Below are 23,755 nucleotides of genomic sequence, written 5' to 3' on the forward strand. Positions count from 1 at the left end.
GGAACAGTTAGAATGATAGTAGGCCAATAGGCAATAAGTGCACAATGATTTTTTCTTCAAAATGGTACGTGTTTAATAATGTAATTAAGACATATATACAACTATGAAAAATGATTAAAAAAATTCTCATGAAAATTGTTTTTACATTTTATCAACGAATATGTACCAAATTATTTCACATACAATATGAATTCCTACCAGCATACATGATACAACTCCTCAAATGCTTTTCCATAAATTAAATTTTGAAATCATTCAGTCGATTAATGATTTACAATTCATGTGCAATTTTGTACACTTAACATAATAAGAAAAATTTGAGAAGGACTTACCTTTAAGAGGTGTAGATGCAATTATTCAAAATCTTGATCTTTACAATAAAGTCCTCAGAGACCTTCTTATTCCCACAGGATACCCCACAAATCAATTTCGCAAATAAACCACAGAAACACGCTGCTGGATCATTTCTCTCTTTTGCACACGCACACAATAATCAGGGAGGGGAAGAAATGGGCGAGGACGGAGGAGAGGCGAAAGCCGCGGCGGGGGCGGGGGCGAAGAGGGTGGTGGTAGAATCACTAGGATGGTTGACGGAATCCTCAATTATGCCCAAAAAGCACAGGGCAATTGAGGGCGTTGGAGCGTCGTCGATATTGGAGCTCAAAGCACAACTTTACAAGTCTCAGGAGGAATCCAAGAGGGACCGCCTCTCAAGGGACCCCATATATACTTCCGACCACCACCATCTCGAAGTCCACCGTGCTAAGAAGAAGATCACAGCAGACAATCCTTTTTCGCACAGAAACTCCGGTGTTGAAGCACGCGCTGCCAAGTAAGAGAAAATCAACACTATCACTTTCTTTCTTTTCCTTTGTTGGGGGGGGGGGGGCGGTTATTTTGGAGAAGCATTAGGGTTTGCGGATTTTTAATAGTTATGGGGTATTTGAGTTTGAGAGATGTGTAATTGGGTAATTTGGAATGGAGGATTTTTATAATTCTTTTGTCTCATCAAGGAACTTGATTAACTTTTTCTATTAATTAGGAGTTTTGTAGGGTTTAAGAACTTGAAACAGCATCTCTGCCCTTGATTTGATAGCTATTCTATCTATTGAATGAAATAGGGATTTTTTGGTCTAAGTTGGGGGCTGCTTATGTTATTGAATTGGAGATATGCAATTTAACGGTGCAATTCTTTGACATAGTTTGATATATACATAAAGGAAGGGAATTTGGAGCTTGGATTTGAGAATCTAATGCTTGGCAATTATAAGAAGATATTTATTGTTTCTTTATTTATGTTGGATAAGCTTATGACAATTCATATGCCCTGAATTCATTAGGAGACAAGTTTTATTGGCATGTGAATTCAAATTTGATCATTTAGAATTTAGGATTCATGAATTTAGAGGAGAGGAATTGCAATGATAGTCTGTTATCCTTTTCAATATTAGAGCATATATGCATTAAAAAATGAAAAACCAGAAAGCGCGCAACTCGGAGATTTCTGTATTGAGTGCATTTTTGTTTCCAATTAATTTCCGTCTGATCTTTTCTGGTAATGGATTTCGCAGACCATGGTGTAGGAACTTCATTTCTGTAAAAATAGTGCTCTATGGTAGTCATTAGCTATCGGTATATAGTGCATTGTAGTCTGTCCTTCATCTTTTTTGTACATTGGCAGTCTGGCCCAACCGCACTACTTTCTTCTCCCTTTTCCCTCCTCTTTAAAGCAGTGCACATAGTTTTATGCTTATGTTTCAGTTGTTATATGCTTGTATATTATAATCACTCCATTTTAAGTGTATGTTTTGTGCGTGTGTATGTGAGACAGAGAGAGAGAGAAGGGGGAAGGGAGAGAGTGAAAGAGAGATCTGGGTTTTAATGTTGCATTTTGGTCACTTCATACTTTTCTCCATAATCATAGATCACCCAATTAAATTGAACAATTTATGTCTTTCTGAATCATCAATAGGGATAAGCTGGAGTTAAAAGCTGTCAATGATGGATCAGCAAGCTATGCAGCATTGGAGAGGAAAGCTGAGTTGTATGAGAAGCTGGTCAGGGGAGAACTTTCTGACGAGGAAGATAAAGAGAAATATTGTGTTGATTTTTTCAGGAAGGGACTTGAGCATGATGAGTTGCAGCAGCCTCAAGGGCATGCATCTTCTAACACGGAATGGCACGATGAAGATGGTGGAGATGATGGTTCTGTGGTTCCCATCATTAGACCTGTTGGACTTGGACAGACTGCTGCCACTGTGGACAGAAGTGAACATAAGCGTTTTGTCATGTAAGTTCAGAAATTCCTAAGCAATTTATCTTCTAAGTTGGAGGAACTGCTAAATGTGTTATATTCACAGCTTAAGTAAATTGAGAAGAAAACTAGATCATTAGATTGCCTGTTGATTGTGGATCCTTCCGTTCTGCAAGCAGTAATCTTTATAGGGGAGTACATGGGATAAACTTTTATCAACATTTTTGAGTTTCATGATTTTTTTTAGCCTAAAGAAACTGAAAATAGAGTCTACTCCAACTCCCCCTTCTGGCTGGTAGTGATGTGTCCAATACTAAAAGTTAAAAGCAGAAAATTTGAAACAAATAATTAATGTTTCTCTTTTTTGCTTGTTGGTGTATAGTTGGTTACTTGGTATGCCAACAATACACACACATCTAATTTAAAGATTAAGGCGTGGTTTCTTCACTTTAGAAAGTTAAAGACCAGCATAAAATGTATTCTTCCGTCAAAGTATTAGAATGAAAAACGGGCCCTACTCTTGGTCCTGTCTGCCAACTTCATTCAGGAAGACAACTGATTCTCTGATGGTTCAACAAGCTTTTGCATGTATGTGTATGTTACTTTTAGGATGCTTGAAATAAAATAAGCATTTTTCCTGAATTACTCAAATTTGCTGATTTTTTAAATTGAGTAGCACTTTGGAGATGCTTTTTCAAATGGTTTTTTATTTTCTTTCCAGTTCTTTAAGGAGAAAGATGTCTTTTCAATTTTCCCACAGCTATTTGCCTACCACTTTTATTTAAATTTTAAACAAATGGATGAAGCCCCATGTATAGGTACTTTTGTTTTAATTGCTGTAACAAGGCTAAATTGTAGTTTTTGTTCACAACTTAAAAAGGATGGAGTAATGATTGAGACCCCAATGATGGAGGCAATTAAACGATCCAGTGGAACGTGTTCTGCGCAATGTTCCTTTTGTCAACACTGGTTGTAATTAATGTCACAATTTATACAGAGGATTTTTAATGTCACAATTCACGATCCTGAGATATTGATCATGTTTGAAGATTAAAATGCATAAAATATGGTTGCTTAAAGGAAATTGCAACAAATATAGAAGCACACACCCATTAAAATTTGGTTGCTTTTAGAACACTGAGGGAGTATAAATTTTATAAGAGCTCGTTGAACTTTTTAACTTATTTTCCTAATGTGTTCACAGAAGAAATTCATGATTGCGTTTCCCTTCTTCTCTGCTTTGTTTGCATGAATATGTATTCATTTTTCTGGAAAGGGTCCTTTAGCCAGGGGAAAAGGGGTTATATTGTTCAATATTGTATTCTGGAGCTTTGAGTAGATGCCTCTTTTTTTTTTCTTTTTTTTTTACCTTGCCTAAGATTTTATATCTTGGAAGGTATTATGGAAGATGGTGCTCTTTAATGCCGAGTTTTATCCTTATTCTGAAAGCAGTTACAAATAATTTGGCAGTAAATCTGGGGAAATGGGGGAAGCCGGGGGGGGGGGGGGGTGGTGTGGGGAGGCTCTGTTTTAAAATAGATGCTGTACTTTCACTTTCTTAATAGGATGTTTCAGTTGTAAATTCATTGAAATGCTTTGCTTAGTTATAGTATCTAACTTGTTCCCTAGCTTTTCCTTGAATTTAAACTACCTAGAATAAGGTTTCAGTGTTTGCATTTGGGTTTGTACAACTGCGCTCTTGAGCATGCACTTATAATGTGTGGCATGTTAAATTAGGACATTTGTTTTGGAATGGTCTGTACGGTATTTTGTGAAGTTCTTGGGGAGAGATGTGCGATGCTGAATTAGAAGTTTTGTTATAATGAGGAAAAGCAAAGGAACAAACAGAGAAAAATGAATCAAAATTTAAGATGCTGTAATTTTTTATGTTCCCTGGTGAATGTTATTCGTGAAATAGTATGGCATATATATACAACATATCTTTTTATATTGTCCTTTACTGTTCACATTTTCAGTTATCTGTCAGTGGTTGATTGCAGCCAACGAGGATGATTTGTGTGTGTGTGTGTGTGTGTGTGTGTGGCTGGAGAACCTGGTGGTTGTGTTACTGGAAATGGGTGCTCAAATCTCTTGAATTTGTGTAGTCTGAAAGTTTTTGTTATAATAGCCCATATTGAAGTTCTTGAAAAAGGAAAAAAAGTCCCAGGTGATAAATTGCTAGATGCTAGAGATCCTTGTAAGTGCTACAATTTCATATTGTGGGATATAACTAACCATTATAAATTGAGGATATTCTATAAAATAGCTCTTGCTGTCTCGTTCCAGATGATATATTTGGATATCTTGTTTGTCATAATTATGAACCTTCTTTTTATTATAAATGTCCGACATATTATTACTATATTCCCCATAAACCTCCCACTTCTTTTGTTACTCAGGGAAGTGCATGAAGAAGCAAAACTGGCGAGGGAAAAAGCATCTGATCTCAAAATTAGGAGGCAAGAGCAAGCTGCGGCTCGTCAGGAGAAATTAAAGCGGGCCTATTTAAAAAAGCAGCTTGAAAAATTGAAAGCTTCCTCTAAAGGAGACCAGATTTGACCAACATAGGGTGAAAACTAATTTCATCTGCTTAAAAAAGAATTTTAAACGCGAACTCAATCGCTTGAAAATGGTCTTTTATATTTCATTCCATAACTACATTTCTAGTTATTTAGTGGCATTATGTGAGTTTCAGAATTAACTACTCAAGCAGAATAATTTTGTCTCACTGCTACTCACCATTTACTTGTAGTATATCTACAACTCAATGATCTGAGCTGTTTGGTTTACAGATCTGGAAATTGATCATTACCTGGTGTTAATGAGGGATTGAATGAGACTGAAGTTCATCCAAAGTCAAGTCAGTGTTCCCTTGGTGAAAGCTGGGGCATGAGATCAAGCCTTGAAGACTTGTATTACTATAATCCCAATACCTGATTGCCAGTGAAGGCTATACCTGAGATCGTCCATTTTGTCTATCCATTGTTAAAGCATCAGCAAGTTTATGTATTTAGGTGCTTTCAGTTCCTTTGATCATTCCAATTTGAGGAAACTGGCGAGGAACTTGTTGAAATGGACTGTGCCTGGAAGACCAACTGCATTCATATTTGGCCTGATGACGGATAGAAAAGAGATTACCTGTATAGAAAAAATGCAAAAGAAGTTGCGCAACGGATAGTCCTCTGAATGCGAGGAGATGTAATTGTTTTTTATTGGTTTAATGATAATTGATTTCATTGGGATGGTTTTTTGGGGATGATAACCAAGGGGTCTTGTCTTGTTGGTTAAAAGTAAGTTGTTTAAACTGAAGCTATTTTTTTGTATTTGATCAGGCTTTTTCTCAAACTGAAGCTGATTATAGAAAAAAGGAGCCATGAGGCGTCGTCGTAAAATAGCTTCTGCAATCAAAGAAGTTTACGATTGAAGCAAACTTCCGATTTTGCAAAACATATTTTCTGAAATCACTTTGTAAAGCGGTTTAAGAAAAGGAAACAGATGTGACTGTAGTCAGGCTCCTAGCGCGAGAGATATGTTATCTGGACCTTATGAAAGGTTCTTTAATTAGCATACAAGTAGAGAAGTGTTAACTTTGATGATATAGAATGTTCTTTCTAAAATTGTTACATATTACAGGAGTGCATCATGGCAATCATGATGTATACGTTGCTTAAGATGGCTGTTAGGAAACCACATCTACATTTGAGCTTATTTAAGATGGTTTTGTAATCATTCTTGGTTATCATAGATGTTTATGAATAATAATTCAAGTAAATTGCTTTGTTTTGCTTCCAGATTACCTTCAACATCAAAGTACTACATGCTTTTAGTATTGGTTTGTATAATTTTCACTTTTCCACATTTTAAAAGCAACCTGAACTAAGAACAGACAATGGTTTTCTCATAATTGCACAACATTTTGAGAAGATTGGAATAGAGTATGCCAATGCAAGGCAATAAATTATTTCTCTGATCTTCGGTTATGCAGAGGTTATATGCCTTGTTGGATTGTGGGTGATGGTGGACAATTTTGGAGTTCAAAATGTTAGAAGTATTAGGGCATCTCCAAACGGTGGTGTAATGTCTGACATTGTAATGGATTATTACACGGCCATCCCATTGTGGCCGTGTAATACCCATTACACGCATCATTCTCATGATGCGTGTAATGGGTGGCCCCCATTACAAAATTAAAGGGCCGGACAAAATTTTGGCCAGCAACTTCGATCAGGTTCATTTTTTGCAACGGTAAATTTGCAACGTTAATTATTCAACGGTCAGATTTTAACTCTCTATATAAACACACAACACATTTTTTTTTATATCCCACTATTCTACTCTATTATTTCTTTTACTCTCTCACTCATTTAATTCATTTTTTGTGATTATGGATGAAAATTTTAGTAGTTTTACAAATATGTTAAATGCTCCAAATATAGAAAATTCATCATCCTCACAAAATCAAAACCCCCAAAATTTTCCAAATTACCCATTTTCTGGTATTCCTACAAATGTGCAAAATTATGCAATTTTCCCTAAATTTATCCACTTCCAATCATCCATCAAATTTCCAAAATCTACCAAATTTTTCATATCCAATTCCCATGTATCCTCCACCTACTTATTTTAATCCAAATATGGGAAATCACTACACATCGGGGTATTATAACTTTGGTATGGGTTGTAGAGGCTTAAATACTCTGTCGGAGATAATGAAGGATTTTGATTTCGCCGGCCAACAAAAAAATGCTGCATCAACGGAATCAATGCCGGACTCTCAATTTCCACCATATTCAACACAACGTGCGGTGGATAACATTACTCTCACCAATGAGTCAATGGAAGAATCTGATTGTAAACGTGTTCCATGGAGTGTGGATGATGACGCTTGCAAGTGCTTGGCTCACAATTTCTAATTGTAGCATTGTGGGTAATTCTCAAAATGATGAGAGTTTTTGTAAATGAGTCACGGACTACTTCAACGAGAATCGGCAATTCGGGCCGCCAAGAAAATATAAAGCTGTGAAGTCACATTGGCATTGGTTGAGTAGAATGGTCAATGAATTCAACCAATACTACAACAAATTGGTTGGAGAACATCACAGCAAATGGAATGATGATCAGATCAAACAACATGCACGAGAGCTTTTTCACCAGAATAAGAATAAGCATTTTGTACATGAACATGTATGGGTGCTGTTGAAAAATGATCCGAAATGGAAAGCAAATACTCCTATGCAGCATTCTTCAAAAAAAGGTAAGGACTAATGAAAGCGGGGCATACACTTCTTCATCTAATGTGGATTCAAGTTTTGACATCGATGACAGTGAAGTACGTGAAGTTCGTCCACTTGGTCAAAAAGCAGCAAAAAAGGGAAAGAGAAAGGGAAAATAAAAAACGAATGAGCAACATGTGGGTGGAGAACTTAGTCAAATCCGGAGGATGTTGAAAGAGCACAAAAAAGAAAAATTGCAAGCTATGGAAAACTTAGCAAATAAGTTAGACAATTATAATTTCCGAAGTGATTATGAAATCCTATTGAAGGATACCACAGGCATGTCCAAGCAGCAGCTTAAAATTCATGAGCATATATGTTCCATCCTAAAAGCCAAGTATAATGTTCCTTAGTTTAGTTTTAATTTCATGGTCTGTAATGTAATTTTTTAATTTTCCATTTTGCATTTGAGTGCTTAATAACTTGTTTGCAATATGTACTTATAGTTAATTTTGCATTTTACTATTTTTATTATAATTTTAAAACTAGCCGTTGAAAACTAGCTGTTGGAAACTAGCTGTTGGAAACTAGCCGTTAGAAATTAGCCGTTAAAAACTAGCCGTTGGAAACTAGCCGTTGGAAACTAGCCCTATATATATATATATATGAGACTCCACATATTGAAACCATAAACTCAACACACTCCAAAATGTCTCAATATCCTGATCCCTCTCTTATAGAAGAAGTAAAAAAAATTTTAGCCGATGAAATGGAGGACGACACAGAGGATCAAATTATGATGCTGTTGGAGCAAAGGCAAATGCACCACACTACTTCAAGTTCTAATATGCATCCACGTAGTCGAAGATATTATGATCGAGAGCGGGGTGTCGGGCATGTCCGGCTCTTTAATGATTATTTTGCCGACAATCCAGTTTATCCTTCACATATATTCCGCCGACAGTTTCGAATGAGAAGAGAATTATTCCTTCGAATTGTGGAGTCCATTACAAATCATTCTGAGTTTTTTCGAATGAGGATTGATGCAGCAGGCAAAAAGGGACTTTCTCCTCTTCAAAAAATCACGTCAGCTATCCGACAATTAGCATATGGAGCACCAGCTGATCAATTGGATGAGTACATAAGGAGGGGTGAAACCACTGCAATCGAGTGTTTGTCACAATTTTGCCGATGTGTGATTGATATTTATGGGGCACAATACTTGAGAAGGCCTAATGCTAATGACGTTGAACGTTTACTTAATTTGCATTCTGAGCGGCATGGCTTCCTTGGCATGCTTGGTAGCATTGACTGCATGCACTGGCAATGGAGGAATTGCCCCATGGCATGGAAAGGTCAATTTGCTCGAGGTGATCAAGGATCTCCCACAATAATGCTAGAAGCAGTAGCATCAGCCGATTTATGGATATGGCATGCATTTTTTGGTGTCGCGGGGTCTAACAATGACATCAATGTGCTCAATCAATCTCCACTATTTAACGACGTATTGCAAGGATACGCTCCTGATGTTCAATTTATGGTAAATGGCACCCAATTCAGTAAAGGGTATTATCTAGCAGATGACATATATCCAGAATGGGCAACATTTGTTAAAAGTTTCTCATCTCCTAGAGATCCAAAGAGGATCAAGTTTAAACAAATGCAGGAGACTGCAAGAAAAGACGTTGAGCGAGCATTTGGAGTGCTCCAATCTCGTTGGGCTATTGTACGTGGTCCTGCTCGATTTTGGCATAGAGCAAAACTCAAAGATATAATGTACACATGCATCATATTGCACAATATGATTGTCAAAGATGAAGGAGATGCAATAAGAAACTGGGATGCCGACGATGACAATCCAACGATTCCTGTGACTCAAGGTTTGGCCGAAAATTTTCAATATTACCTTCAAAGGAACGCAGAATTATGTGATCGAGAAGTACATTATCAACTTCGATTAGACTTAGTTGAGCATATTTGGGAACGATTCGGAGGCAATAACAATGAAAACTAGTATTCATTTTGTTATTATTTGTATTTTATTTGATTTAAATTATGTAATATTATGTTATGGAGTTCAACTAATTACATTCCGAATTATTAATTAAGTATGGATTATTATGATATCTTCGCATTTGAGGTATCAAATATTTGTTTAATTTTCTGCATAATTATTTTTCAAAAAATAACAATATATTATTTTTGAGAGATAGAAAAGATATATTGTTCAAACTTAAAAATTAATAATATCATTTTTAGAAAATAAAAAATTCAACAGGTAAAAAATTTAATGAAAGTTAATACTTTATTTTTTAAAAATAACAAAATTATTTTTAAAAATTACTTTATTTATTTATGGGATATGAGTTATGCATTATTAAAATAAATATTTGATTTAATTGTGGACTCATGCTATTACACCTTGTGGAGTGTAATCCATTGTGAGTGGAAGTGTAATAAAAGAGGAAAAAGTGGAATGCTGACGTAACATGTGGATTACACTCTAAAGAGTGTAAACCATTGTGGATGTCCTTAGTAACTTATCACATTTTTAACATTTGGTGTTCAAATAATTGCCATTAAATGTTTCTCTAAGAAGCATTTATGATTTCCATGACTGTTGAACTTAATTGTTACAGCGAAGAATGTTTTGGCTGTCTTTTTATTCTCTATTAGAAATGGGATTAGGATTCTATCCTATTCAAATTCAGTTTCATTGCTAAAAGATCCAAATTAAATTTCATCCCAATTCCAAGCCTCCCATTCCGATGAGAAACAAACATGGCATCTGGAGTTTGTGCGCACGCGCACAGAGACGTACAAAATCTAACCAATTACCGTGCAGATTTAGCATGAGAACACTGGTCTGCCTTGCTAACCCACACCTGGAACTGATTAGCATACAAGATTGTCAACTCAGAGATTTTCTCTCTACATTTTTGTGCGACTTGAAGCGCCATCTGGGCTTAAAGCTTTTGTATTATTGTCTCCATGTGGAGTTGTCTAATTTTATGAGCATCTTTTACAGACTGGTCATTTATAATATGAGACAATCATATCGAAGCATCTTTGTTTTGCTTGAATAGAAGTTCAATAGGTGCAATGGTACAGAGACATTTTTGTTATAAATTGCAGTGGAAATGTGCTTCCAACCCGAACAAGTAATTATTCAAAGATTACTTGTATGATTATTCACGATATAATACTAAAAGGGACCATTGTCTCTATATAATAATAGCAATAACAATAATAAAGAGAACAGTGTGTGTACCGCATATAGCTGTAATTGCACCAATTAGACCAGCCTAGACAGAGCCACAGAGGACTCAACTGAGGCATCAAGAGCTTCTGACAACCAAAACACAGAATAGCTGGAAGATTCTTCCTTTTCCAGTTACCATTTCCTATAAAAACAGCCCTTTCCATGCCATTTCAATCACACAAAGCCTCTTTACACTACAAATTCTCACTACAGGCATTTCTTTCAGCTCACTCAGTCACTTTATTAAGCATGAAGAGTGGAAAGGCAACCATGGCTGTGACCATTTGCATCATGGTCTTTATGGCTATTGCCACCATTGGAGCAAATGCTGATCACCATGAATTTGGAGCTCCTGCACCATCACCTGGGATGGAGAGTTCAGGGGTTGCTGTATATGCTCCTGTAGTACTGGCAGCCATGGCTTCTTTGGCTGCCTGGCTGCTTTGAGTTTTCCCCTTTCTTTCTGAATATTGTAAAAATGGGAGTCAGATTATCGCATTCTGTTACCAAATCAAACTTTTGATCATTCAGCCTCCCAGGCTTTTCAGCTAGAAGCTGCATTTCAGTGTCCTCAGTTTAATAAGATTACCTTCTTATTAATTGTCTTATTTTATAAAATGTCCAACCTAAACTTGGAAAATGGACCAATATTAAGATTTTTAAGGTACAAGCATCAGAGGAACCATCTTTAGCATGAATTTCTCTGGATGTTCTGAGCAGAAAATGTGACATGTTCAAGGACAGACACGAATAGCCTTCCATGGTTTTTTTTTTTTTTTTTTTTTTTGTTTTGCTTTCTATCCATTATTATGAGAGGTGAAAGGTAAACCGTAACTTATCCCTGCAAATGCAACACTTCAGAAAGGAAACTAGAGGATAGATACGGGAGCAGTAGAAACTATGGTAACCAAGCCAAAAGTTGAGAAGACTTTAAGCTGATAGATAGGAGAAATATTAGAAAACAGAGACTAGAAAAAGACTGGTAGATGAGTATGAACAGAGTATGTCACTGTGAATGTGGAACAAAGGTCATGAGCTGCATGACTTGCTCATACATCAGACTTTCAAATGCAACTGAATTCACCAGACTTCTCATTATGCCCCTAATGAGTTGATGGTACGAATAGAATGATATATGTACCACAATCAGCATGACATACTATATCATAATTATGGTTAGTCATGGTGGGCATTGGTTAGAAAGGGTTACAACCGGTTTACTTCCATTCTATCCAATATATAGGCCTCCAAGTGAAGCAGGAGAAATCAGTCATCCCAAACGCGTATATTTGTGATTTTTACAACATGAGACCAGATTATATTCATATTATTTGGCGTTAATATCTGGGGTGGTCATTTTTTCAAAAATCTAGGGAAAGCCACATTGATTCTATCCTAATACTCAAGTAGAACTTTTTCTGCTTCTTCTGACTGTAGGCTAACGTAACTAGTTGCCTAACTATAATAATAACTATTCTCCAGATAAGTACATTCCTCAATGCGTGAATCTTCTAGTGACACGTCATGTCTAGTGCTTCAGGAGCTTGAAACTGAGCATCACATTCATGTATTCAAGTTGCTTTTTGTCCCTCATGCAAAACATATCAACCAGGTACAAAATCTTTCAGCAATTGTTTCAATCAAGGGACCAAGTAACATCAATCACATCAAATAATGTAAAAGTTCATCTTCATGTGGTTCCTTTCCCATGATAAACATTGTAGGTTTATTTCTACAGAACCTAAACTCATATAAGAGCCAAGTTTCTGGAAGGTACATTGATAGATGTTTTTGCAGGGACAAAGGTTACCAGACAAGGAAGCATGCTTAAAATTCTAAATACGTAACAGGATATACACGAATAGGGAACCAAAAATTTGCAAAGAGACAAAAGATTGAAAAGTGAAATAGATTTTCATCTATTCCAAATTCAACCATGTAATCACCGCTGTTTTATGGAACCAAAGAGTTCCTCAAATGTCCGTTTCGCAGCTTCAGCACGAGCAACTATCTCTACAACTTTATAATTAGATTCTGGATGAAGCAATGCCTCAACAGCAACTTGAGCAACCTGATCTCTGGATATTGAGCCTTCATAAAGTGTGTCCTGTTTACAGGTTCGGGATTATGATTAGTACATGTACAGATTGGCATGATGGAATTGTCTTAAGTTCAATGTCTTACCTCTGGCTCCATTACTATATTTCCTGAAGGTGGATCATTCCTTAACCCACCTGGTCTTATGATTGTGTAGTTGATTCCTGATTTCCTGATGTATTGCTCTGCCTGAAGCTTTGCTATTAATACAAGTCCCAATGCATTCAGAATTATGTAGGCTGGATTTAATAATTGCCCCATAGCAGCACCATTTACTAAAATTGAACTAATAAGGATAAATCTATCAACCCCACGTTTTCGGCACGCTTCAACAAGGTTTACTGTGCCAAAATTGTCAACCTGCAGAAGTAGATTCATACTTCATCAAAGACCACCACGTAATATATTCCAATGACAGAAAAGATAGGTAGCTAGAAATTAGATATATAACTATATAAGATGTATTGCAACCATAAATTGAATCTACAATGCATCTTCCACATGAAACAAACAAAAAATTTGTGAAATTCCTTCTCAAGTTACTGCTCTCAAGACTGCTACTATTTCTTTTCTTTTCTTTTTTTTTCGGTTTCCCTTTAGTCTCCCGGTTTCTTTTTCTGTTTTTTCCCCTGGAAATAAAACCTGTTAACTTGAATTAAAAGTCACATTCTAAGAAATTAGAACATTTTCCGAAGAAAAGTGAATAGTTAGTTGTTTCATTCATCATGGTAGCCAGTAGCAGAAGGAAACTCTCTTAAGACACATAGCTCAAAGTTGAGACAAAGAATCTGTGTACGCCATGAACACGATTCAGCTCTACCTTCCTAACTGCAGTGGTAACTACTCCTTGTAAAGACAAGAATGTTGAAATAGGGAAACAGAACCCTGTCTTAGTCTTAATCACTTCTTTGTAAAGACAAGAAAGTTGAAATCGGGAAACAGAACAGTATTATTCTTGATCAATTCACCAACAACTCCCAGCCCTTACAGTAACTGAAAACTTTAGGTCACAAGTACTTATGAGCAAGATAAAAAGGGCAATTCAATTGGAAAAGGAGAATTTCGCTCTCCTATTTCAAAAGAACCATTCAAGGTAAAACATTAATGAAGAAGGATACTTTAACTATGTCGTCTGGCATGTGATAGATGCTCTATAACCTACTAGTAATCTAAGCTAGTCTCAGAACTGCTTTTGAGTTTCTTCCTTGAGATCTTGGCTTGGCTTAACCTTTATATTCCTATTTGGTACCAGACTCATGATTGACCGACTTCTCTTTGCTTTGTCAGGGTTATCCCTAACTCCAAATGCAAAATTCAGATGCTCACTTGCTAGTCCATTGGGGTCTTGACTCACTTTTACTTTCTCAACTCCCTTATACTGTTGAGTCCTAATTATCAAATTATGCTTTTACCTCTTCAATTGCCTCATTTCACTTCGAGTTGGCATCCCCCGCTTCTAGTTTGCCAATGAAAAATGTATGGCTACTGCAACCATTATGAGATATTTCAAAGATCCTATATTGTTGGATCAAAGCTCCATAAACTTAATCAGGAGTCAAGGGGACTGTTTGATGTCCTGAGTTCATGTTACACCAAGCACATCCTGCTGGAGTAAGTAATGCACATGCCTTTTTGTTTGCATCCCTCGAATTATTCACTGATATTTTAACTTTCTAACCCCAAAATTTTATAAACAATAATCTGTTGGACCAATATTTCTATAGGACATGTGAAAGATGACGTGATGACTTTTACCAGCAAAAAGTTGAAATTGCATTAAGAGTGATAGCTATAGGCATTAACCTTCCATGGAGCCAATAAATCCCATGAACGTCGAAAGCCCGTTGCACAAATTACTGCATCTGAATCATCACCAATGGCATCAGCTAGTTTTGCTGAACCCTCTGTTACATCTGCATTTATCTGAAAATTAAATGGCCACCAACATCAGAACTGCAGACTGTACAAAACTCAACTTAATGGTATACCGTCTCTCATTTTTTTTCTTATTCCTGCATCTAATGAATTACCTAACTTGTTGATCTTTATAACCAAGAACTCAAGTGATTGTGACTCCATTATGCAACATTGTAGAATAGAGAAAACGCAATAGGCATGCTCCAAATTACTATTGCAACTGTAATGTGTGCCCCATAAACTTGAATCAAGATTGCTCAATCCAAACTTCTGAATGGTAAAGATCCAATTAATGATACGGATAACTTCTAATAGTAAAGGTCTGTGACAGACATGACTGGCTTATCAGGAAACCAAAACCAGGAATATCCAAAACGTAATAATGTTAGAACTGCAAGCCGTTTCACTGAAAATTATTTATAAAATATGAAATTTCCTTCACACTTTCTGAATATTGTTAAGTAGCCAATTGGTTCTTAAAAGACACATCAAACAGTATAACATATGATCTCATGCATATTGTGAGACTGTTTCTGAAAAGAAAAAAAAAATCTTAACAGTGCATACAGATCTCTACTGTAGTAATTTTGTCAAGAAGTACTACGAGATGAGAGCCAGAAGAATCCTCTTCCAATTCCACTTTGTGGTGTATGTAATCAGTTAATTATCTCATTTTGCTTTTTAATCACATTAAAAAAGAGACATACTTGAAAACTACAACAAAAAATAAAGTAGCTTATTGCTCTGCGTTACCTTATTTCACAACTCCAATTCTACAAAACAAAATTAGGCAAAAATTTGTATATGCCAAGAGTACTGAAGCAAACACTCACAAATTGAAGATCAGGGTTCGCAGAAAAGGTTGTTTTGGCCTTATCAATATCCCGGACACCAGCCTTGACAGCAAAACCCCTAGCCAAAAGCTGCTCAGCTATCCTCTTGCCAGTGCTTCCAGTGGCACCAGCAACGAAGATTTTCTTCTTTCCACCCCTGCTGCCCTCCTCGTTCTCTTTCACTTCACTACTACCTTCCATCTATAGCCAAACAAAAATGGAAACTCACTTACCATCCATATTCAGACAAACTTGCAAATGTACATGCTCTTTAAATTGATGACGGAATTTCAATTTTCAGGAACCATTCTTTCCTATATTTTTAAGAATTAATGTCGTATGCGAAAACTTTAATGGGGTGCAAATGCAGATTGAAGAGCATATAGGGAATTATTCATACCAACGATGCTTTGAGGTCGAAGGACCGAGTTCTTCTTCTGCAAGGGGAGAGGAAGATAGCAAAGGTTTTGTTGGTGAAAGGAAAAGCTTGAAAGAGAGAGGTTTTGAGGAGAGTTGTGGCCATTTGTTTAGCAACAACGGTACTAGTAGATTCTATTAGCTTATGGACACCAGTAGATTACCCGCCACATCTTTTCCTAAATTAGCACAGGTACACGTCTCGCCTTAATCAAGGGTGGAGATAACACAATTACTGCACAGTTAGTAGGGGATCAACGGCCTCCACAGTTGCGGAGTTACCCACACTTGACAACTGCACGTAGGCATTGACAACTCGACGTAAGCATGTCAATACGTAGAATTTGAATTGTATATTTTGATTCAAATCTAATCTCAATTTTTTGATTCAAATCTGGTCTCATTTAATTTAGTTAGATTCATATCTAAACTGAAAATTCAGATTGATCAATGCTTGGTTTTGATGATTAATAAGTCAAAATGATGATTTGAACAATATTTTCAGTGAAAATTTTGCGAGAACAAATATTCAAACATTTGTTCAAAGAAAGGATGAAAAACAGGAAGGAATGAAGATTGTCACTCAACATCAGACACAGTTCGGACACCGGCTAGTAGGATCAGACGTCCGAAGGATGAAGAAAATGTTAACTCTGATGATCGGAGGACTGTTCGGACGCACAACCCACATATCAGATGTCCCGACAATTGACTAAACTCTCTGTACACATCCCTTAAATGGTATATTCAACTATCAGATATTCAAAACTTCCAATGAATACCAACTCAATAATTTCGGAAGCAGCTCCGACGCATATTGGAATGATCGGATGTCCGATGGCTCCAAAAACTAATTTTTTAATAGCTAGTTTTGTTACTATTTGAGAGACTTTTGGAGCAAAATTTCATTATCTATAGATACCCTTAATTCTAAATATTATAAAGACTTTTGCCTACGTTGAGTACAAACTTTGTAAGAGAAATTTTGAGAGAAGATACTTTTTGGGTGTGCACTCATTGTGAGATTGAAAAGTGGAAAAATTCTTCATTGGTTGGATGTGCATTCAATTGTAGCTTAGAGAAGGTTGAATAGGGAGAGTAGTAAATCCCTTTGAAACTAATTAGGGAAATTTAGTCTGAACAAAGGTAAGCCTTTCTTTGTACAAGTTGGTTTGCTTTACCAACATTGGGAGAAGCTATTAATAATTGTAGTTCTTAATTGATTCGAGGCATTCAATTGTAGTATAGTGAGAGTTATCTTGAGTGAAGTTATAAAATTCTTTGACTCAACTAAAAAGCGTTTAGGGTGAGCAAAGAATAAACCTTCATATGTACAAGGTGGTTTACTTCACCATCAATTAAAGAATCTACTAATGAAATCAACTCCAAATTTGAAAGAAGTTTGGGAGTTTTATTAGGTTTCTAATTATTTTCACTTTATTGCTTTCTTTTACTTCTTGTTTTTATGGTTGAATTGCCTTAACTTTATTACTATTTTATTTGCTTAAGTGTGTAATCATTTAGGCTATTTTGGGATAGTTAAAATTGGGTAAATTTTGCTATAACTTAATTAGTTTTTATACATCTAATTCATCCTAGCCCCTCTTAGGTTGTTTCGGATCTTACAATTGGTATCAAAACTTGGTCTCCAAGAGATTAAGTTCAATTGGTTTAGAAGAAAATCATGGCAAGCAACTTATTATTTGGAACATCTATACATGAACCACCATTGTTTAATGGTAAAAATTATGATGTGTCAAAGAATATGATAGAAAGCTTTATTAAATATATTGATTTTGAGTTGTGGTATGTTATTATGGATGGTCCTTATAAAACTTTAATCACAAATAAAGTAAAAACTAGAGAAAGACTAAAAAAGAGTTGAATGAGAATGATAAAAGAATGTTGGCACAAAATGTACAAGTTATGAATATTCTTTATAAAGTTTTGGATAAAGATGAATTAAAAACAGTTAAAAGTTGTAAAACTGCTCAAGAAATTTGGAGAAGATTAGAATAAATCTATGAGAGTAAAACTCCTTTTTTTTCACAAAACCTTGTACACGGGGGAGGGATGCTAGGGCTAAATTTTATTAAATTTAAAAAAAGAAAAGGAAAATGAGAGGGACATAAACCTAACCTCCAATACAAGGAAAAGAAAAAATTCCAAAAGGTAAAAAAGGAGTACTACTCCCCTACAGGTAAAAATCCTAATTTAAGTGGGAAAAAAAATGTTCAACATCAAAATCTTGTGAAGAGGAAAATATTGATGATGTAATTATCCAAAAAATTATTAGAAATTTGCATGAAACGTTAAGAAAAGCTAATGAATTGAATAAGATTTTAAAATCTCAATTAAATAAATATACATTAGAGAAGACACTAATTAAAGATGAAAATGAGAAGTTAAGACTCACTATTGATAACTGAAAAGAGCTTCAAAAAGAAGTTGAAGATTTTAACAAGGATTTAAAGAAAGAAAGTGCGAAGAAAAAAGTGAAGGTTTATGAATCTTTAAACATTGAGCATGTAAATACTAAGAAAAGAATGAATGATTTAAACTTGCTTTTAACGGAGTTATCTTGTAAAAAAAAAAGATTGAGACTATAAGTACAAAAGAAAGAAAAATTTGTTGTAAAAGTAAAAATGAATCCAAAAAACCTAATGGTGATGAGAAGAATTTCTTCAAGGTTAAAATAATGTGTCCACCAAACAATATCTTGTAATTATTGTGAAAAAATTAAACATTTGTCCTTTCAACACTATGCTAAAAACTACTAGAAACAAATGCATATGGATTAAAAAAGAGAAGTCAATCAATGATAAGAAAGTCTCTATAAGAGTTCAAATGAGAAATAATATTAAAAGTACAACATACTCCAATGAATGCAACAAAAGAATATCATCAAACCATTTTATAGGGAATACAAGTATTTGATGTGATGGTTCTATGTATATTGGTTGTGAAGAAGTTCTCAATGTATATGAAGATATCAACAATGCAAGATTTAAGAATTATCAATATGGCTTCTATTTATGGACATAAATGCATGCACTTATTATCCATATTAGATAATTGAAAATGTTTATATTTCTTGAAGGTATGTATGATTGTGTATGATTTATTTGAGAATTATTAGAATGAAATGCAAAAAAAAATAAATAAATAAAAATCAATGTTGGAGGAAATGATGCATTTACTTGGAGTTGATTAATTGTTTATTGGTTCAATTATCTTATGAGTTGAAGATTTGAACTCATTGTCTAATGAACATGGATGAGATTTGAGAGTCCAAATATTTCTTGAAAATTTGAATGAGATTAAACAATTATTTCTTGATTTTCTTAATCTTTTAATGTCATTAAGTTGAAATTAATGAAGAAAGGAAAACAACAAAAGAGTATAAAAAAACTTTGCGTTCGAAGTTGCAACGAAGTGAAAGGAAGAGAACAGAAGGTGCTACAAAACTTCACAAGTCTTTTGATATAAAGAATAGCCAAAAGTGAAGAAGTTAAGCAAATGGATGCAAGAGTCAAGCACTTCATAGTACTAGATGATGAGACTTGATGGTTTGGAAAAGTTGAATGAATTGGAGTTCTTACTTACCAAACTCAAATTCACACCACCAACCATAGAGTAGATGAAAAATAAAAGGAAGAGATAAAGCTAGTATCTACCTTGGATAATGAAGATAATAACTCTTAAAAGTAGATAGCAAGCTATGTCTATAATGATCTACGTTTCCAAAAGTTAAACTATGATATTTACCTCAAATCTTAAGTGTTGTGAATTAGTGATGTTTATATGCTAAATTTAAAATCATGTATCCTAATTTTCACCCTGATGAGAATGGAACACATGTATTAGAATATTTGAATCTATATTGATGTTCTATTTGATGCAGGTTTGCAAGTTGTCCAAGAGTTGAGTAGATCAAGTGTTGATCAAGTGAAGATTCTAATTGATCCAATTAAAAGGGTTTGTGCTAAGAAATCTAAGGATTCACTTCAAAATTTGATACATTCTGTCCAAGAACAAGTTGGAACTCATAAATGCATTACAGGAATTGAACTTGAGGGCCTTACGATCAAAACCCTAGTTTGAGTTGAGTAAGAAGAAGATTGAGCAATCCGCAACTCGATCTGCATGCGGATCCCCTTACGAATCGCATCCAGGAAGCGATCCAGAGGACATCTAATTTCTTGCTATTTAGAGTTTGCTTTTGACCTAAATCCAAGACCAAATCTTGCCTCAAATATGGCCCTGGATTCAAGTCACTAAATTTAGTGTTTTGATTTCTAAATCATTTGTTATATTTTTGTTTATGTTAGTTGTTATTCATTTGTTTTATTAGTAACTAATAAATGGTCAGCTTTGTTAGCTTATTGAACCATTAGTTAAGTCTTTTAGATAACTGATGTAATCCCTATCCTAATTGAATTTGGGCTAATTTTGGTCTTTGGTTATAAATAGCCCTTGAAAACTATTCAATAAACAATTATTCCAATTTTCTAGCAATTATTGAGAGTTTCCTCTTGGCTTATTGTGAGCTTCATTTAAATACTTCAGGGTTTGTCTCAAGTATTCATTAGCTTATCAATCAAGAATCACACTTGATTGTGGCGTCTTCTACCAAACCAAGGTTTGCATGTTTCTTAATTGTTAGGTTGATGTTATATCAAGGTTCATACCTTTGGGAATTTGTTGGGTCGAGGTTATTTCTGTTGCTCAAACTTAGATGCCTTTGGTCTAGATTTTGCTTTGTGTGATTATGAGTTTCATCCGATTGGTGAGGTTCATATTACTATTCATAGATGTACCATGTGTGAAAATGATATTTACAATGATCTATATACACATAAGAATGCTTGAATGTGACAACCCCCAATATTTTATTAAATTAGTTCATTACTTGCAAAAGAAAGGGAGAGGATTCATTTTTTAAAAAGTTTATGTTGTTGAGAATCCTTAACATTAACTTGTCATGAAATTTGTATATGGACTATACTAGTTATCTAAGTTTATCATACTTTAATCACTAGGTATGATGTTTCTCCTTTGCATGTGAGAACATTGTTACATTAACTTAGTTTAATCTAACTTATGTTTCTACTCATTTGTGCAAGTAAATCATTTTAAATGATGCTATTTGTTAACTTTGCATTTCAATATCTCTATTTGTATATGTTGACATCACATAAGGAAAATGAATTAGGTAACGATCTAGTGATCTTCATATCTTCAATTTTGTTTAGATAGACGGGATATATAAGAATGTCCTTAACCTCACAATAAATGAAGAAGTTACATCACATGTACTTAATTGTCGATCAACTCTTATTTTGATGATGCTTTTATGTATTCCTTGATAACTTATTAACACATTATAAAAAATACAAGGAACTTTTGTAAGGATGAGCAAAAGTGCTTTGAAAATTATCTTTTATATGAATTTTCTTGTATGTACGTGATGGCATGATTTAAAGGGAAGTATTTCCTTGAATTTAATTCAACCCTTTATGCCTACTTGATTTAAAAGGAAGTAATTTTTTGAATTTATTTCATCCCTTTGTACTTACTTGATTTACAGGCTTATTTTAAGAGCAAGCTATTTGATAAAAGATAATAGTGAAAATCAATATTGTCTTAATTTTAGGGGGAGGTTCTTGCAATTCTTTCTTTATGTACAATGTCCCTTTATGTTTATTTATATTTTGTGATGTCAAAAGAGGGATAAAATTGAATGATATTTCTTTGAATGTTGAGTTTATACTTAGACGGAGTTTCACTTGAATTTTATTTTTTATTCTTTGAGATACAATAAAGAAAGAGGGAGTATATTTGAATTTATTGATAGGGCGTAATTTGTGGTACATTTATATGTACAGGTCAACAAGGCCAACTATATTATTTGAGCTTTATCTTGAGTAGAAACTATTTAATTTTGCTTTTATATTGTTCTAATAGGTCAAGAGTTCAATTGGAGGGAAAACGAACCAAAAACATGGCACAGAGAAGCAATGGAAGAACAAAGCATGAAGAGAAAGAGGTTTGGCAGGATTAACATGTTTCAGAGTTTTGGAGATAACTTGAGTTACACAAATCGGATTGAGATGATTCTTGTTCAATTTGAAGCTAAGAGAATTCTCTACCATTCTTACGAAGACATCAAAGTTTGGTTCTCACGTTTTCATAGCCAAATTTTCAAAATATTGAAGTATAGTTGCGCTACAAAGTTCTTCTGACCAGTCTCAGTAGTTTAGGCATATCTCAGCATCTATACTTCAAAATGACATGATTCTTGTAGAATTAGAAAGCTAATTCAAAGAGTTACATGTGATCTGCGAACGGATCACTTCAAATCCACGTGTGGATCCACTTCAAGGCCAAATATCTCCATCAACAAGGCTGAATCAGCTCTTGCTCGGTCTTCTCGCTATTATTTCTCTGGTCCCAACACTAGCACCGGTCTTTAGGCTGGTATTTGTGCCGGTGTTCATTGGAAAAGTGTGCGAAATTGTCGTTTTTCAGCTCCAATAAGCCCAATCCTACCCAATTTCAGATACTACTTTAAGAAACTATAAATATGGGCTATCTAGGATGCTTTTAGGGGAGAAAAACATTAGTTTTAGCAAGGGCAACACAATATTTCATCTTTTCACATAGTTTTTTTGGAGATCAAGATCAAGTGTGGGAAAGGAGAATCAAGGAGCACAAGGGAGGAAGTTGGAGTCAAGCACTGAGAAGTTCTTTTCCCACAATTTTTCTCCTTTGTATTACTTCTTGAATTGGTGATTAAATTCCTTTATTATGTTGTACTAAACTTATTCTAGGGTTAGGGTATGAAGGAGAATCGATTGATTCTTTTAATTAAAGTTCATACCTTTGCTATGATTTATTTATCTTGCTTTAAATTACATGTTTGTGTTTGATCACTGTGAATATGACTTTGAATTGAGAAAGGAGATACAATCATGCACTAGATAGATAAACAACTTAACCTAATCACAAGAGTAGGTTAGGATTTGTATGACGCACTGATAGCACCAAGGTTGTTAAAGGGTTTAATTGAATATTGCAGTCATGAAAGAGATGTAAAATTTGATTAGACACAGTTTAGATGTATCAAGAGAGAATTTGAAATACAGTTGTGTGATGCGTTCATTATTTGACAAGAAAATAATTGGAGAATTAATTCAAACTCTGGATTAAAACCTGAACCCTAGGCTTGCTCAACTATTGTTTTCTTACTTCTTATTAGTTAGTCAAATCAATTGATAGTTCTTCCATGATAATTCAATTTCTCTACTAGTTTAATCTTTTGTGAGAATAATTAGGTAGCGAGAATTAACTTGTTCTTGTGGGTTTGACCTCTGGAATACTCCAGGTGATTTATTACTACAATTGCCCCCATGCACTTGTAGGAAAACATCAATAATTTATTTAATCAAAAAAATCATCATTCTATTTGTCATCATCAAAAAAAGGAAGATTGAAGACCTAGGTTGATCAATTCTTGTTTTTGATGATTGGCAAGTCAAAATGATGATTTGGACTTACGTTTTTTAGTGAGAATTTTGCTAGAATCGATGGTTAAACATTTGAGAAAGAAAGGATGAAAAATAAAAAGGAATGAAGAATGTCACTTAGCATCGAACGTAGTTTCAACCACTAGCTATTAGGATTAGACGTCCGAAAGATGAAGAAAATGTTAACTTTGAGGATCGGACAATGGCTCAAACATACAACCTACCTATCGGAC

General features: G+C 34.8%; 3 protein-coding genes across 4 annotated transcripts; 2 read left to right on the forward strand and 1 right to left on the reverse strand.

Annotated features, from left to right (window-relative positions):
* Positions 1 to 487: 487 nt before the first annotated feature.
* LOC113781992 (uncharacterized protein At4g18257-like) lies at positions 488 to 5,516 on the forward strand. Its single transcript, XM_027327906.1, has 4 exons — positions 488 to 832; positions 1,973 to 2,290; positions 4,654 to 4,823; positions 5,047 to 5,516. Exons 1-3 carry the CDS (start codon positions 510 to 512, stop codon positions 4,811 to 4,813), a joined length of 801 nt encoding a protein of 266 aa, XP_027183707.1. The 5' UTR covers positions 488 to 509; the 3' UTR covers positions 4,814 to 4,823; positions 5,047 to 5,516.
* A 2,760-nt stretch (positions 5,517 to 8,276) lies between these two features.
* On the forward strand, positions 8,277 to 9,529 carry LOC113783793 (protein ALP1-like). Its single transcript, XM_027330012.1, has one exon. The coding sequence runs from the start codon at positions 8,288 to 8,290 to the stop codon at positions 9,479 to 9,481; it is 1,194 nt and encodes a 397-aa protein (XP_027185813.1). The 5' UTR covers positions 8,277 to 8,287; the 3' UTR covers positions 9,482 to 9,529.
* A 2,853-nt stretch (positions 9,530 to 12,382) lies between these two features.
* On the reverse strand, positions 12,383 to 16,132 carry LOC113783360 (uncharacterized protein At2g34460, chloroplastic). Of its 2 annotated transcripts, XM_027329472.1 has the most exons (5): positions 15,977 to 16,132; positions 15,577 to 15,777; positions 14,630 to 14,749; positions 12,914 to 13,186; positions 12,383 to 12,836 (listed from the first exon to the last, which is right to left on the reverse strand). In XM_027329472.1, exons 1-5 carry the CDS (start codon positions 16,097 to 16,099, stop codon positions 12,672 to 12,674), a joined length of 882 nt encoding a protein of 293 aa, XP_027185273.1. In that variant the 5' UTR covers positions 16,100 to 16,132; the 3' UTR covers positions 12,383 to 12,671. The 2 variants fall into 2 exon arrangements, with proteins under 2 accessions (XP_027185273.1, XP_027185274.1); XM_027329473.1 differs by lacking the exon at positions 14,630 to 14,749.
* Between the last annotated feature and the right edge of the window lie 7,623 nt (positions 16,133 to 23,755).

Source organism: Coffea eugenioides, chromosome 9, assembly GCF_003713205.1.
Source record: "Coffea eugenioides isolate CCC68of chromosome 9, Ceug_1.0, whole genome shotgun sequence".
Taxonomy (NCBI): domain Eukaryota; kingdom Viridiplantae; phylum Streptophyta; class Magnoliopsida; order Gentianales; family Rubiaceae; genus Coffea; species Coffea eugenioides.

Coding starts and splice junctions, on each gene's coding strand:
- LOC113781992 (XM_027327906.1), top strand. CDS start 510: ATGGGCGAGGACGGAGGAGAGGCGAAAGCCGCGGCGGGGGCGGGGGCG. Junction 833..1,972: donor GTTGAAGCACGCGCTGCCAA/GTAAGAGAAAAT, acceptor AATCATCAATAG/GGATAAGCTGGAGTTAAAAG. Junction 2,291..4,653: donor GAACATAAGCGTTTTGTCAT/GTAAGTTCAGAA, acceptor TTTGTTACTCAG/GGAAGTGCATGAAGAAGCAA.
- LOC113783793 (XM_027330012.1), top strand. CDS start 8,288: ATGCACCACACTACTTCAAGTTCTAATATGCATCCACGTAGTCGAAGA.
- LOC113783360 (XM_027329472.1), bottom strand. CDS start 16,099: ATGGCCACAACTCTCCTCAAAACCTCTCTCTTTCAAGCTTTTCCTTTC. Junction 14,750..15,576: donor CGAACCCTGATCTTCAATTT/GTGAGTGTTTGC, acceptor TTTAATTTTCAG/ATAAATGCAGATGTAACAGA. Junction 12,837..12,913: donor ATATAGTAATGGAGCCAGAG/GTAAGACATTGA, acceptor ACCTGTAAACAG/GACACACTTTATGAAGGCTC.